At 44.5% G+C, this 12,954-nt stretch overlaps 1 protein-coding gene across 5 annotated transcripts in view; it reads left to right on the forward strand.

Moving 5' to 3' along the window:
- The first annotated feature begins 1,641 nt into the window (after window positions 1–1,641).
- Window positions 1,642–12,954, forward strand: part of LOC134225132 (protein enabled) — a 185,427-nt gene continuing 174,114 nt past the window's right edge. For 2 of the 5 annotated variants that reach the window (XM_062704945.1, XM_062704946.1), the window contains exons 1-2: window positions 1,642–2,901; window positions 3,347–4,062. In XM_062704945.1, coding sequence (XP_062560929.1) covers window positions 4,055–4,062 — 8 coding nt within the window. In that variant the 5' untranslated portion in view covers window positions 1,642–2,901; window positions 3,347–4,054. The remainder of the gene's footprint in view (window positions 2,902–3,346; window positions 4,063–12,954) is intronic. The other 3 variants (XM_062704948.1, XM_062704949.1, XM_062704950.1) reach the window with 2 other exon arrangements.

Consider the following 12,954-nt stretch of genomic DNA (forward strand, 5'->3'; position numbering starts at 1 on the left):
ACAATATAAACTTGTTTTGTTTCCTTTTACGTCGGAAATAGTCGGTCTGAAAAAAAAAATAGCATTTTCGCTGAGCCAAGCTAATATTTGTTTACCAAAAATGCGTAAATTTCACTCCTGAGCATATTTCATGAAGGGATTAAAAGTACGCAATTTTTGACATAGAGCTTGAATGCGCATTATTGAGTAAAAGAGTTTTACCCATTTATTGGGTAGTCCCAGTTAGTCACCGAAATGCGTATTTTGTACTAATTATTGGGTATTTTGCGGTTACCGTGCAGTTGAAAACCGAACTGAGCTCTCGCGACAATTGCATTTTCTCCCATTTCCGGATGTCGCAACTGCATCGCGAGTAGTGCGCATCTATGCCATAGCCGTGCGCCATCATGCGTACCATTCGCGATGCAGTCGCGACATTCGGAAATGGGAGAAAATTCGATTGTCGCGAAAGCCCATTTCGGTTTTCAACTGGATCTATACAATATTTCAAATTGTCGTGACTCGCGTCGCAGCGCGAGTGCTCAATCGCGCGGTCTGGTTTGGTGGCAGCCCGACAATATTTAAACGGGGTGTAAGCGCGGCGGTATACCTTTCCTCTGAAGGGTACGCCGCGTGCAATTTTGAGAAAATCGGCAATACCCTAATTTTATAAGGCATTTTATGAGACAGATCGAAACAGCTGTTTTTCTCGTGTTTATCTACTTTGACAATTAGTGGGAGCCCCTTTGTTTGGTAATTTCGCGCTGAACATTCCGATGGGTCCCATCATCAATTCTACCTGTTTTACTTTTCGTCTAATAGTGTTTTAGAACAAAGTTTTTCATATGATTCTTAAAACGTGTCGTTAGATTGTTCATACCATTGCATTCTAAGCATGAAATGCTGAAGAAAATACGAATGAAAATTAAAACTTTACAAACATTATTTGGTGTTCGGGCCTAACAAAAGATATTTTAGTACTAGATAAAGATTGTCGCTGTCGTCGCTGTCCGGAACATCTTTTGCTGGCGAGGATAGGGGAGCTGAATGTCAAAGAAGGAAAATCCATACGATTTGACAGGTATGTACCACACATGTTTCGGACAGCAGAACAAAGGGAACAGTAGCGACAATCTTTATCTAGTAACTAAAATATCTTTTGGCCTAACGAAATGTTCACGCAGAATCATCCCAAAACAAAACATTAGAATAAGTAAATAATCGGGCCACCGCTAAACGTCTCATAAAATGCCTTACGGTGGAGTACGTTCACGAAGTAGCTTTCGTTCGTACACGAGGTGTTCGTTTTCGTCAGGTTTTCGTTAAGTTGCTACACCGCGTTGCGCATCGTCTGGCTGGCAGGGATGCCATTGTTGTTATTTCTAAATAAGATATCAAATTGCCTGATGTGAAATAAACTGACTAATAACCTTGTGATCTGCAGGTTTTGAGATTTACGAATCGTGTTTAAAGCAAACAATTTTTGCTTCTAAAAAGTCTAGGGAAAAATAATCAACGTTAGATCTGAATGTCTTATGCGCCACTTCAGTTAATGCGAGTTTAATTCATTCAATGTTCCTGATTTCGGCACAATCGGCAACACGGCCACAAAAGGTGTGTTGTTTCGTTGTTTCTCTTTCCGTTTTCTTCCCATCCGTCATTCGCTCGAGATTCTTTTCTTCGACCGGACCGCCGCGGAGTTTGCAGACCGTGTAGTCGTCGTCGTCGCGCAGCCAGATCCAGAAGGTGTTCTCTCGATTTTTTCCCTGCGGTGGTGTGTCAGATTGTTCACAAAGAGCCCAGCACAAAACTCCAAAACATGGCGACAAAGTTGTACCGCTGTTGCTGGAGAAGTTGTTTGTGCTAGGAAAAATTGTGGTGCGGCGTTGTTGGTTTTACTTTTCGCTTCGGATCGATCGACCCGATCGGTTGATGGCTGCTGGAAGCAAAAACGGTCGAAAGTGTCGCGAGTGAAATTCGGTTCAATCGGTTTGCGTCGCGGTCGAATTTTCGGAAGGAGTTTCCGGGATTTGATTTTCACGGACGGGTTCCGATTCTGTTCCCGAAACTGGAGTGTTCGCGTTCGGGATTGAAAAGTCCGATTTGGGTGCAGTCGGCACAGAATAAGGTGCGGTGGAAGAGAACCTGAAAACAGGATTGCTTTGGTTTGTCGCTGGGGTGTGATTCTTCAGGCGCTTCTGACTTCGATATTTTGTGAGTTTGGAGAGAAAGGACGGAAGAAGAGAATAAAGGAAAGGAAAAAACGCAACAACAGCAAAAGGTGGAAAATAGCCGTCATGTGCGAAAAATAGTTCGGTTTCTGCCTTAATTTCGATCGTTGTGAAGAAGGGGGTCACCCGGAAAGCACCCGGGAGTGATGTCTGTGAGCTGGAAAAACGGCCATTAATAATTTATATCCATGCGGGAGGTGTGTATGCGAAGAATTCTATGAAGTGTGAAATCAATTGAATATAAAAAATAGCTGGAAGTGTAGATTTCTGATCCTTTCATAAAAGCAGGAAGTGATTCTGAATAATCAGAATAAGAAGTGCGTAGCTGACAGATGTGAAATTGAGTCCATAATACCGGAACCGTCGCCTATTGCCAGTGTGAGAAACAATTCCGGAGGATACACCCGTCTTCAACGTCGTCGACGTGTCCCCAAAGCTCTCCCTCCTCTCTTCCCGGTTCTTCCTGGAAATTGCAACACCTCTACAGAAAATCGCACAGCAAGAAGCGAACATTCATCTTCCATTTTTCCACAATCACCATCATCATCGCCATCCAGAAGAGAGCAGAGACCAACAGCAGCAGAAAGGCAGAAAAGTTGTGCTGCACTCACACAGTCTCACCATATCTTCCTCCCAGACCCCTCGAGGCCTAAAGCAGTCAGAACGGGGAAAATTGCATCGTCTGTTGTTGGTACAGTCATCCTTCGCCAGCTACATATCGTTCACCCACAGTTATGAGTCGGTGGGAGGCAGCAGAACACTATTTTGTTCATAAATACCCTTCCGTTTTATTAGGGAATGATTTTCATAAAAAACTAAACCATTTTGAGTAGCAATGAAGCATTTTCGTAATTCTTTGCTTTAACAATTTTGAATATTCGTAACGACCATTATGATTAATAATTTGTGAATGATCTTCAAAAACAAGGCATTGTAAAGCCGGATTTGGTTCGATCTTCAGCCTACCAAAAATTAAATTGCATTGAAAAGTTTCTCAAAATATTACCAAAATTCATTCATTGTAGCTATTATCAACATGTGACAACTGATTCATAACTCTGGGAGAACTTTAAATTATTTTCTCTTTGCCTTATTTTCCATTCACCAACATTTTCGTACCGCAATTCCATAAACAGGGCCATAACATTTACACAAAGGGATTTCGTAGGGAGCAGCTCTGTGCGTTTCCAACAACGTCTATCGGTTGTTAAATTGAGCCGATTCAGCAAACACGAGCAAAAATCCTCCCTCAACTCAACCGGAATCAACTTTACACACCGGAGAAACCAGCAGCGGTACTACAACGATCCGGCCTCCGCCCTGCTGCTGTCGAATAACACATTCGGTGCTCTCAGTCGTTCGTCGTTTTTCTCTCGTGATCTCTCCGCAAAAGGACGACTCCGACAATAAAAACAACAACAACATCCCTTTTCCACCGAACGCACTGCCGCTGAAAGGGAAGGGTCGTCCAAAGACACGGAGACAAAAACAACAACACCCAGAGCGAGCGGTAACCCCCCATAATTGGTGGAAACACCCGGGCCGGGAGGAGAGCCAGAGGGTGTAGTGCGGGTTCCAAATTGGTTCAGGAAATTGTGTTCCAGAATCAACTAATCGAAGTGACAATAAGCAGAACACGGACGGGTCTCCCCCAATTGGGAGCCGGCCTCTCGTGTGGGCACCTTCGATCGGAACGTCGCCGTTGCTTGCTGTTTTCGGGGGAATAGCAATATTGTCGCGTAGAAAGTGCTGCTGCTGGGGCTCCCTGGCACAGACAGACGGAAGCAATTAAACACACATACAGGCACGGTTCTGTTCGGCTGAAACGGAGCGCACCGTAGAGAATGATGTGGTAAGTGAGCATAGGTTTATGATTTTGTGTAATTTGCATGCATACCTCTGTATTTCAGGCTCACGTAATTTCTTCATCGTTATTTTTGTCGCATCCAGAACAATCATAAATGAAAATTATAACTGTTAAGGTTCGACCAATTTATCATTCAATCAAATGCACGTGTACGTGACTCTCAATTATTGATCGTACGTCTCTAATTCGAATAGATTTTTTAGTATTGTATGAACATGAGAGATTCAAATGAAACCCTCAAGAATCTGATGTTCAAGATTCAAATTTTGAGAATTTTGAGGTCAGTAAGTTTAAAAGTTGACTAAGGTTTCGAGCATTTTTACAAGAAAAATGCTTATGGTGCATAAAGTTTAGCCCCGATTCGTGGCCATTACTTGAATTTTCCAACCGGCTTTTGATAGAAAATAGATTCATAGACAAAAATTCACATAAACAATAAGTCAATAAAGACAACACTGCGAACCGTTCTTGAGTTTCATCATCTTAAAAAATGATAAAAGCTGGCTTATTCCAATTCAAATTTCGTTTGAATTATGGTAGATTTCAATTACGTCTGCAAGATCGAAAACCTGATGTCTTATTGTCTTATTGTCCGGTTCTTATGTCGTTTTCTGCTATTGATTTCATTTTTTTTTCAATTATTTTCCACATGGAATTCTTCCGCATTTCTTTTTATAGAAGAATTCGTTGAAGGGAATTTACCGTCAAATACCTGAAGGAGCTTTCAAAAGATTTCCTGAAAGAGGAATTTCTGGAGCAACTTTCGGATAAATTTCTGATGGAACTTTCGGAGAAATAGTTGGAGTTACTCCTGGAGGAACATAAGAAGCAATCCCTGCAGGAACTTCAGGATGAGGAACTTCTGGAGTACTTATTCTGAATTTTCGGTGGAATTCCTGAAGAAATTTCTGAAGACACTTCTAAAGGAATTTTTGGAAGAATTTCTGGATGTATTCTTAGCAGTGGCGTCGCGTATTTATTATTTATTTATTCAGACTAAGGCCGAAGTGGCCTGTGCGGTATATAAGAGTCTTCTCCTTTCGGCTCGGTCCATGGCTACACGTCGCCAACCACGCAGCCTACGAAGGGTCCGCAAGTCACCTTCCACCTGATCGATCCACCTTGCTCGCTGCGCACCTCGCCTTCTTGTGCCCGTCGGATCGTTGTCGAGAACCATTTTCACCGGGTTACTGTCCGACATTCAGGATACGTGCCCGGCCCACCGCAGTCGTCCGATTTTCGCGGTGTGAACGATGGATGGTTCTCCCAACAGCTGATGCAACTCGTGGTTCATTCGCCTCCTCCACGTACCGTCCGCCATCTGCACCCCACCATAGATGGTACGCAGCACTTTCCTTTCGAAAACTCCAAGTGCGCGTTGGTCCTCCACGAGCATCGTCCAGGTCTCGTGTCCGTAGAGGACTACCGGTCTAATGAGCGTTTTGTAGATTGTCAGTTTGGTACGGCGGCGAACTCTATTCGATACGAAGTTTAAAAATAACAAAACACAAGACAAAACCTGTTGATCTATTGTAGAATAAGTAGATTGTTTGCACTGTAAACGGAAAATTTTTGCATAGTTATTACCATTGCTCTTTTCCACGTGGGAGATAATTTTCAGAAAGTATAATACACATTTGGTATATCAACTGTACACTACTTCTTAACAATTAAACCAACGATATTAACTGCATTTGATTCAGATTCATATGATATATGAGTCGAAGTTATTTTTCACTACACAACAATCTAAAAACAGGTAAAATGGCTCTATCAAAAATGTTGTTCAAATATGTCCCATATGCCCCATGTATGTTAAAAAACAAGGGAAAGTGAAAATGGCAGATTTCGGCTTTAATCAAAACTTTTAAATCGTTTTTTATGTCACACAATTATTTAATTGCTCAAAATATTCACTTTCCACATCAATGATGAATTCAGGAACGACTATTTTGTTGAAAATCCATTGAATTAAAATAAAAGTGGTGGATTTTGCCGGTAGTTTAATGTCATGATTAAACAATAACATTAGTATGGTGCCGCAAATGGTTTTGATTCCAAATTTTTTTGTGTCAGGCGAATTCGTTGATAATTCTGCTTCATCTTTCTAGAACATTGTTACCATTAAAAATGTTCACCGATTAATCGGCAGCCATAGTACCCACTTACCCCGTATTTTCACTTGCCCCGGGGTACCTTATATATGCTATTTTCCTGTTAGTATATAATTTAAAAATTGAATGAATTGAAAAGCGAATTGTAAATATTGTTAGTATTAGGGATTTAGTTAGCTTATAAATTAATTTGAACAGTGAATTACTTAGGGTATTAAGGTGGAAATTAATTGAAAATGGCGATCAGTAATCAAAAGTTGATTGAGATGAAACTGAGACAGTGGTTCTTCGAAATTAGGGTGGATCATTTAATAGAGGATGAATTAGATTTTTAATTGGAGGTGAGGAAAATTATGTTCAACGGCAATGAATCAATTGCGAGGAAAAGGAGGGCTCTTAGAGAAGCATTGAAAGCAGAAAGGACAGTCGAGAACCCATTTCTGATTATGAAGCGCGATCCCAATACAGAGTTTGAGGTTTGTGTGGACAAGTTCACAGAAATTGACGGTACTATTAGAGTTTCAGCCAAGGCAGTGCCACCAAGGTACCAATCGAGGTTGTTGCACCTAGGAAATCGATTGATTCTTATAGAAGATCAATTGCCAGCAGAAGATAGAGTAGAGGTTGCAAAAATGCAGGAAGCAATTTTGGCTCACTTGAACGAATGTTTTTACAATTTCTCTTTGTTTGTCAAAGTGTTCGGCAATGAGAAGTCAGCTAATGCTTTCTCCGAATCGAAGTCGGAGAGACCAGACTCAAAGAGCCAAAATAATAGGTCACCGTTTAAGCCAGGTCAGAATCAGGGTACCAACTTCTTTCCCAAATCGAAGGACGTGATCCCAAAAAGAAAAAACGAATTGGAAAATAAGAAACCCACCCCTTCCTTTCACACCGATCAGTCGAAAGAACCGGATCCAGAAGAAGGGCCTTCCAGGCCAAGAAGGACTTTGGAAATGCTTATCGAAGCACATCGTCCTCCTCGGAGTTATGAGTGTCTGTATTGTCGACAGACAAGCCATGCCTTGGAGCAATGTAGAAATTACAGAGGCTCTATCTGTATGGTTTGCGGGTTCAAAGGTTTTGAAAACCAGAACTGTCCATATTGCCAAAAAACCGCTTGCAGACGGTCCAAAAACGCAGACCGTCGAGCCCAAACGCGTAAATCCTGTTCCTAGAGGAATCACTCTTGCCGAATTTTGGGAACCAGTTCGAGAAGAGTTCTATAGACGTGACGAGTCCCAGGTTCTCAACATTACGATTGGTGACACGCACGATAACCGACCCTACGCAAAAATTAAAATCTATGGCCGACCATCCAAGGGTCTCTAGGACTCAGGAAGCCAGCTGACGCTAATAAGCGAAGAAGTATATCACACTCTCAATTACCAAAAACTGCGACCAGTCAGGCAACCAGTAGTGGTGAAGTCTGCGAATGGGTCAGAACTAAAAGTTCTGGGCCAACTTTCTATTCCGTACAACTTTGCAGGACGTCTCAAAATTGTTCAAACCCTCGTAGTGAAAACTCTTTCTGCAGAATGTATACTTGGGATGGACTTTTGGCAGAAATTTCAAATTTGGCCAACGGTCAAGGATTGTGCCACCGTAGAGATGAGCGTTTCTCCAAATATTAGTCCAGCTTCAAATCCATTCACGGAAGCCGAACGTCAGAAACTAGAGCAAGTTAAAAAGCTGTTCCTCTGTGCTCGACCAGACAGAGTAACACTTACTCCTCTACTAGAGCACCGTATAGAACTAGCAGAAGATTGGAAACACAAATCTCCGGCACGACAATATCCCTATACTCTTTCCCCGAAGGTACGGCAGAAAGTAGTGAATGAATTGGATAGAATGCTGACGATTGGTATAATCGAGAGGGCGAATTCCGATTGGAGTTCGAACGTTGTACCAGTCATAAAACCAACCGAAAGGTTCGACTCTGCCTAGACGATCGCAAAATAAACGAAAGGACTGTACGTGACGCTTATCCCTTGCCCCATCCCGGCCGCATACTCGGTCAACTGCCCAGGGCCAAGTAGGAATGGCAAATTATTACCGCCGATTCATATAGGATTTCAGCGGGGTTACGTCCCCATTAACGGACTTACTAAAAACGAAGTCGAAGGTTTTAGGATGGAATGAGGGAGCAGAAGAATCGTTTAAGCTTATTAAGGAGAAACTTATTTCGGCGCCAGTTCTTGCTTGCCCTGACTTTTCTAAGGAGTTTACCTTATAAACTGATGCGAGTGATGTCGCCGTCGCGGGTATTCTCACTCAAATTCAGGAGGGATTTGAGAGAGTCATTGCTTTCTTTTCGCACAAGTTGACGACTCCCCAACGGAATTATCATGCGTGCGAAAAGGAAGCGTTGGCCGTCCTCTTGTCCATAGAGGCTTTCCGTGGGTATATAAAGGGTTCACACTTCACGGTCATTACCGACTCCTCAGCTCTAACCCACATCATGACCGCAAAATGGAAAACAGCTTCAAGGTGTAGTCGCTGGTGTTTAGAGCTACAGCACTACGATATGACGATACGGCATCGTCGAGGTAAAGAAAATGTAGTGGCTGATGCCCTTTCGCGGAGTGTAACCACGGTGAGTTCAAATACTCTCTCGGTGTCCTTGGACATGGCTAACACTAATCTGATCCCTAATGACATGGCTACTTATGAGAACCTGCTTGAGAAAGTTGCTGAGCAACCGGACGAACATGCAGATTTTCGAATTCGTGATGGCGTGCTGTATAAATACGTGATGATCTCAAGCGAGCCTCACGATAATCGGTTTGATTGGAAAATCGTTCCATCTCCGGCCCAACGTAAGGACATTATTCACGAATGCCACGATGGTTCGATGCATCCTGGCATTGATAGAACCTTATCCCGCATTCGCTTGCGACACTTTTGGTCTAGGATGGTTCTGGATGTGAGGGAATATGTAGGTAAATGCACTACGTGCAAAGAAACAAAAGCCCCTAACATCACGTTGGCACCCCCGCTAGGCGAACAGCGCGTAACGTCTCACCCTTGGCAGATCATCGCACTAGATTTTATAGGGCATCTACCAAGAAGTCGGAACCAGAATCAGTATATTCTTTCCGTCGTTGATCTGTTCAGCAAGTGGATTATGCTGGTTCCCTTTCGAAAAATAGAAAGCAAAAACCTCTGTAAAGCTCTAAGGGACCAGTGGTTTTACCGAAATTCAGTGCCCGAAGTACTTATCACGGATAACGCTTCGTGTTTCTTGTCCCTTGAGTTTCGTTCACTTTGTACTAGGTTCGATATCCGACATTGGCTGAATTCTGAATATCACTCCCAGGCAAACCCTGTTTTTTTTTTTTTGTTTTTTTTTTTTTTTTTTTTTTAACGAAGGTAATGGAAATCTGCAAACAGACACCTGGGGAGGCGAACCCAGGTAGTGTGGGGATGGGATCACCACTCCCGACCCACTAAAACCAACTCCTTCCTCTCCAGTCATTCCCCCGGCCCGCAATTAAGCAATACTTGGGGATGACTATTGGGCATTGCGCCCCTCCATGACGTACACAAGTGCACGTATGCGCCTCAACTCTTCGACACTCCCCATGCAACACATTTGCACAAGACATACTGGCACCACATGTGCCCCAACACTCACCTGCCTATGCCGCTTGAATGACTGCAAGGGAAGATCAGGCACCCTGCAGGGGGTACCCCAATGCCGCCATCTCACAACATAGACAGTCCTCATTCAGTATGGTGCTCACCCCGTCCTGCAACAGAATGGCACCACTTGTCTACCAAGCCGGAGGCGACCCTAGGTTGGTGGCTCCTATGCCGCTCCTACCTCAGCTACGAGGCAGACCCTTTCATGTCTCCAATTTCTGAGGTGCCGCAGAGGCATCAACCCCCCGACACTCCTGCCAGTCATAGCGAGACTTTCGTGTCCCCTACTTCTGAGGTGCCGCAGAGGTATCTGCCCCCGACACTCCTGCCAGGCCTAGCGAGACTTCACTCATTCCGTCCCTGACAGCCGGATCACACTACTGCCTAAGCAGCCACTCTGACCATACGTACCATGCGAGTCTAACTTGTGTGCTCGCTCATACATTCAGTCCCGATCGCTTGCACCACTTGTGCACCACTCTCTTTGACATTCAGTCACTCACTCAGTGGGGGTTGTAATACGTCTCCCATTTTTATCCACTCTGTGCACCTCCTGTGCATCGTTTGGGCGTGGAACACCCGGCACGTCAAGCGTGCCTAACACTCACCTACCCGGGCTTTGACACTGTCAATAGGACTCCGTAAGGTACTATGCCGGTAGCACCCACCCATTGACGTTTCGAAGCCCAGGTAGTCCTCAGCCAATGTGGTGGTCTCCCCATCCTGGGACGGGGTCACACCACTACCTTACATGTCTCCGATTTCTGAGGTGCCGCGGAAGCATCAACCCCCCGACACTCCTGCCAGACGCAGCGAGACTTTCGTGTCCCCTACTTCTGAGGTGCCGCAGAGGTATCTGCCCCCCGACACTCCTGCCAGGCCTCACCAGACTTCAGTCATTCTAACACTACCGACCATGCGTACCATGCGAGACTTACTTGTGTGCTCACCCATACACTCGGTCCCTCATTCTGTGGGGGTATTACGAGTAATACCCCCAACTCCCATTCTCTTGCACCACATGTGCACCACTTGGGGGTGTGTGGGTACCACCCACTGCCACCCGCTTGCCGCCGAAGCAGCCCTCACTCTGTGGAACCTCCACAGGCTCCGTTAACGACCTGGCTAATTGTTTCACCCCCCAGGCCATTCATCCCTTCGGCACGGGTCGCCTGACACCTTGGGATTCGGGGTTAGGGGCTTGTATGCTTTAAGCGGCACACGGTCGCTTGATAAGGTTTGCTTGCGGATATGTGGTTTTTGGGAGGGAATTAACAGCGCCCCCTGTTAACCCCACCACCTCCTAGGCAGAACCCCCTGACTCACAGACGGCTGGGGAGGGGTCGTCAAGCCCTTGGACATGGTCCCTGCTGCCCGGAGGCAAACCCTGTGGAGCGAGTGAATAGAACAGTCAATGCCGCGATACGAACCTACGTAAAAAGCGATCAGAAACTGTGGGATACCAAGCTGTCCGAAGTAGAAGCCGTCTTAAATTCAACAGAGCACTCAGCGACGGACTCCATTCTTTGCAACGCACGTATATGAGATGTGCATAAAAGGGTCTGACCATCATTTTGGCAAAGATGATCCACAAGATTCCTCCGCAGAGCAAAGACGACGTCAATCTGAAATGTTTAGCGATATTAGAAAGTTAATACAAGAAAAACTAGAAAAGGCCCATCAAGGAAGCCACAAACGATACGGTCTTCGTCATCGTGCCTATGGCAAAGCTTTACAAGCCGGACAAATGGTATACCGCCGAAACATGCGGCAGTCAAGTGCGCTCGAAAATTATAATGCGAAATATGGGCCGCAATATCTCCCTGCTTCAGTAGTCCGCAAAATAGGTTCCTCATCCTATGAGGTGGAAAACTTGCCTTCTGAGAACACCGCTCAGTGAAGACACTTCCAGGGGTTCCGGGGCACTTCTCCACCTGTCTTTTCGGGCCAAACGTGGCCAATTCGCTGCGACGGAGACAAGGCAATCTGTACGTAAACTGGTACACATGGGGTCCGGTGGCCGGTACTGCAATCCACTGACACGTGGTCCACAGCGTAGGCTTGTAGCCGTTTATCGATATCCTTTCACGCTTGGCCACAGTTTTTGCCGTCCACTACTCTGCGCAGGCGCTTCGCTGTATCCCGTTTTTGTTTTCGGAACCGATTTTGTTTTCGGAACCGTTTGCACCGTATAAAAAACTGGAATCGCACGGGAACCGTTCAAAAAAAAAACTCGCGTCTCTCGTCACCTCGAAATTGTTCTCCCGTTCACTTTTTATCCGGCGTTCCTTCTTTCTTCACACCAGAGTCTCCAACTTTCTTTCTCCTTCTTTTTTCCTTTCTCTCCCTTCTCTTCTCTCCGTTTTCCTCTTCTCTCCATCCCACTCTCATCTCTTGCTCCTTCGTTCTTCCCGCTGCTCATACTTGCTCCTTCGTTCTTCCCGCTGCTAATACTACCAACTTTTGAGATCTATCAATTATTTTTTTATACGAGGGGTCACAATCTTTATTTTGAGTTGACGGTTTTTTTATAGCAAAATAATTCTTATTTATTTAGTTACTAGTATTCTACATATGTGTGGTTTTATTTTATTTTTTTGTAGGTTGTATATAATTTTGAGATCAACTGTGTTTATATAGATTAAGTCAAAGTACATGTCTAACATTTAGAAAAAGGGAAATCATGAAACTTCACTAGTTTTATAACTTTTCAAAGCTCAAATTCCAAAAATTCAATAAATGTAGGTTATCCTCCTAGCCTTAACTGTCCACCCTGAATGCCGACGCCGAGTGCCGGTTTTCTATTGTTCCAAGCCGTTGGTAACAGAGTAGATCTTCTAATCGCCGAAATGAAAACTGCCCAGTCGTGCGGGGTTTCAATATCGACTGTTGATCTTTTTTTTGCCTTTTCTATGGCGGAGTGTATTGTGTCGACCTCCATATGAGAGTGACCGGTGCGCATTAGTTTATGCTCAATAGTAAGTTCACGGCCATCCTTTGCCGCCAGTTATACATAGTACGCAAAAGTAAAAACTACGGTTTTGTTCAAATTTTGACCTACACAGCGGTCACTGTAGTAATGGACGTGGCGAACTGTATTAGGCATTTTCTGAAGATCTCT

Source organism: Armigeres subalbatus, chromosome 3 (genome assembly GCF_024139115.2).
Source record: "Armigeres subalbatus isolate Guangzhou_Male chromosome 3, GZ_Asu_2, whole genome shotgun sequence".
Lineage (NCBI taxonomy): Eukaryota > Metazoa > Arthropoda > Insecta > Diptera > Culicidae > Armigeres > Armigeres subalbatus.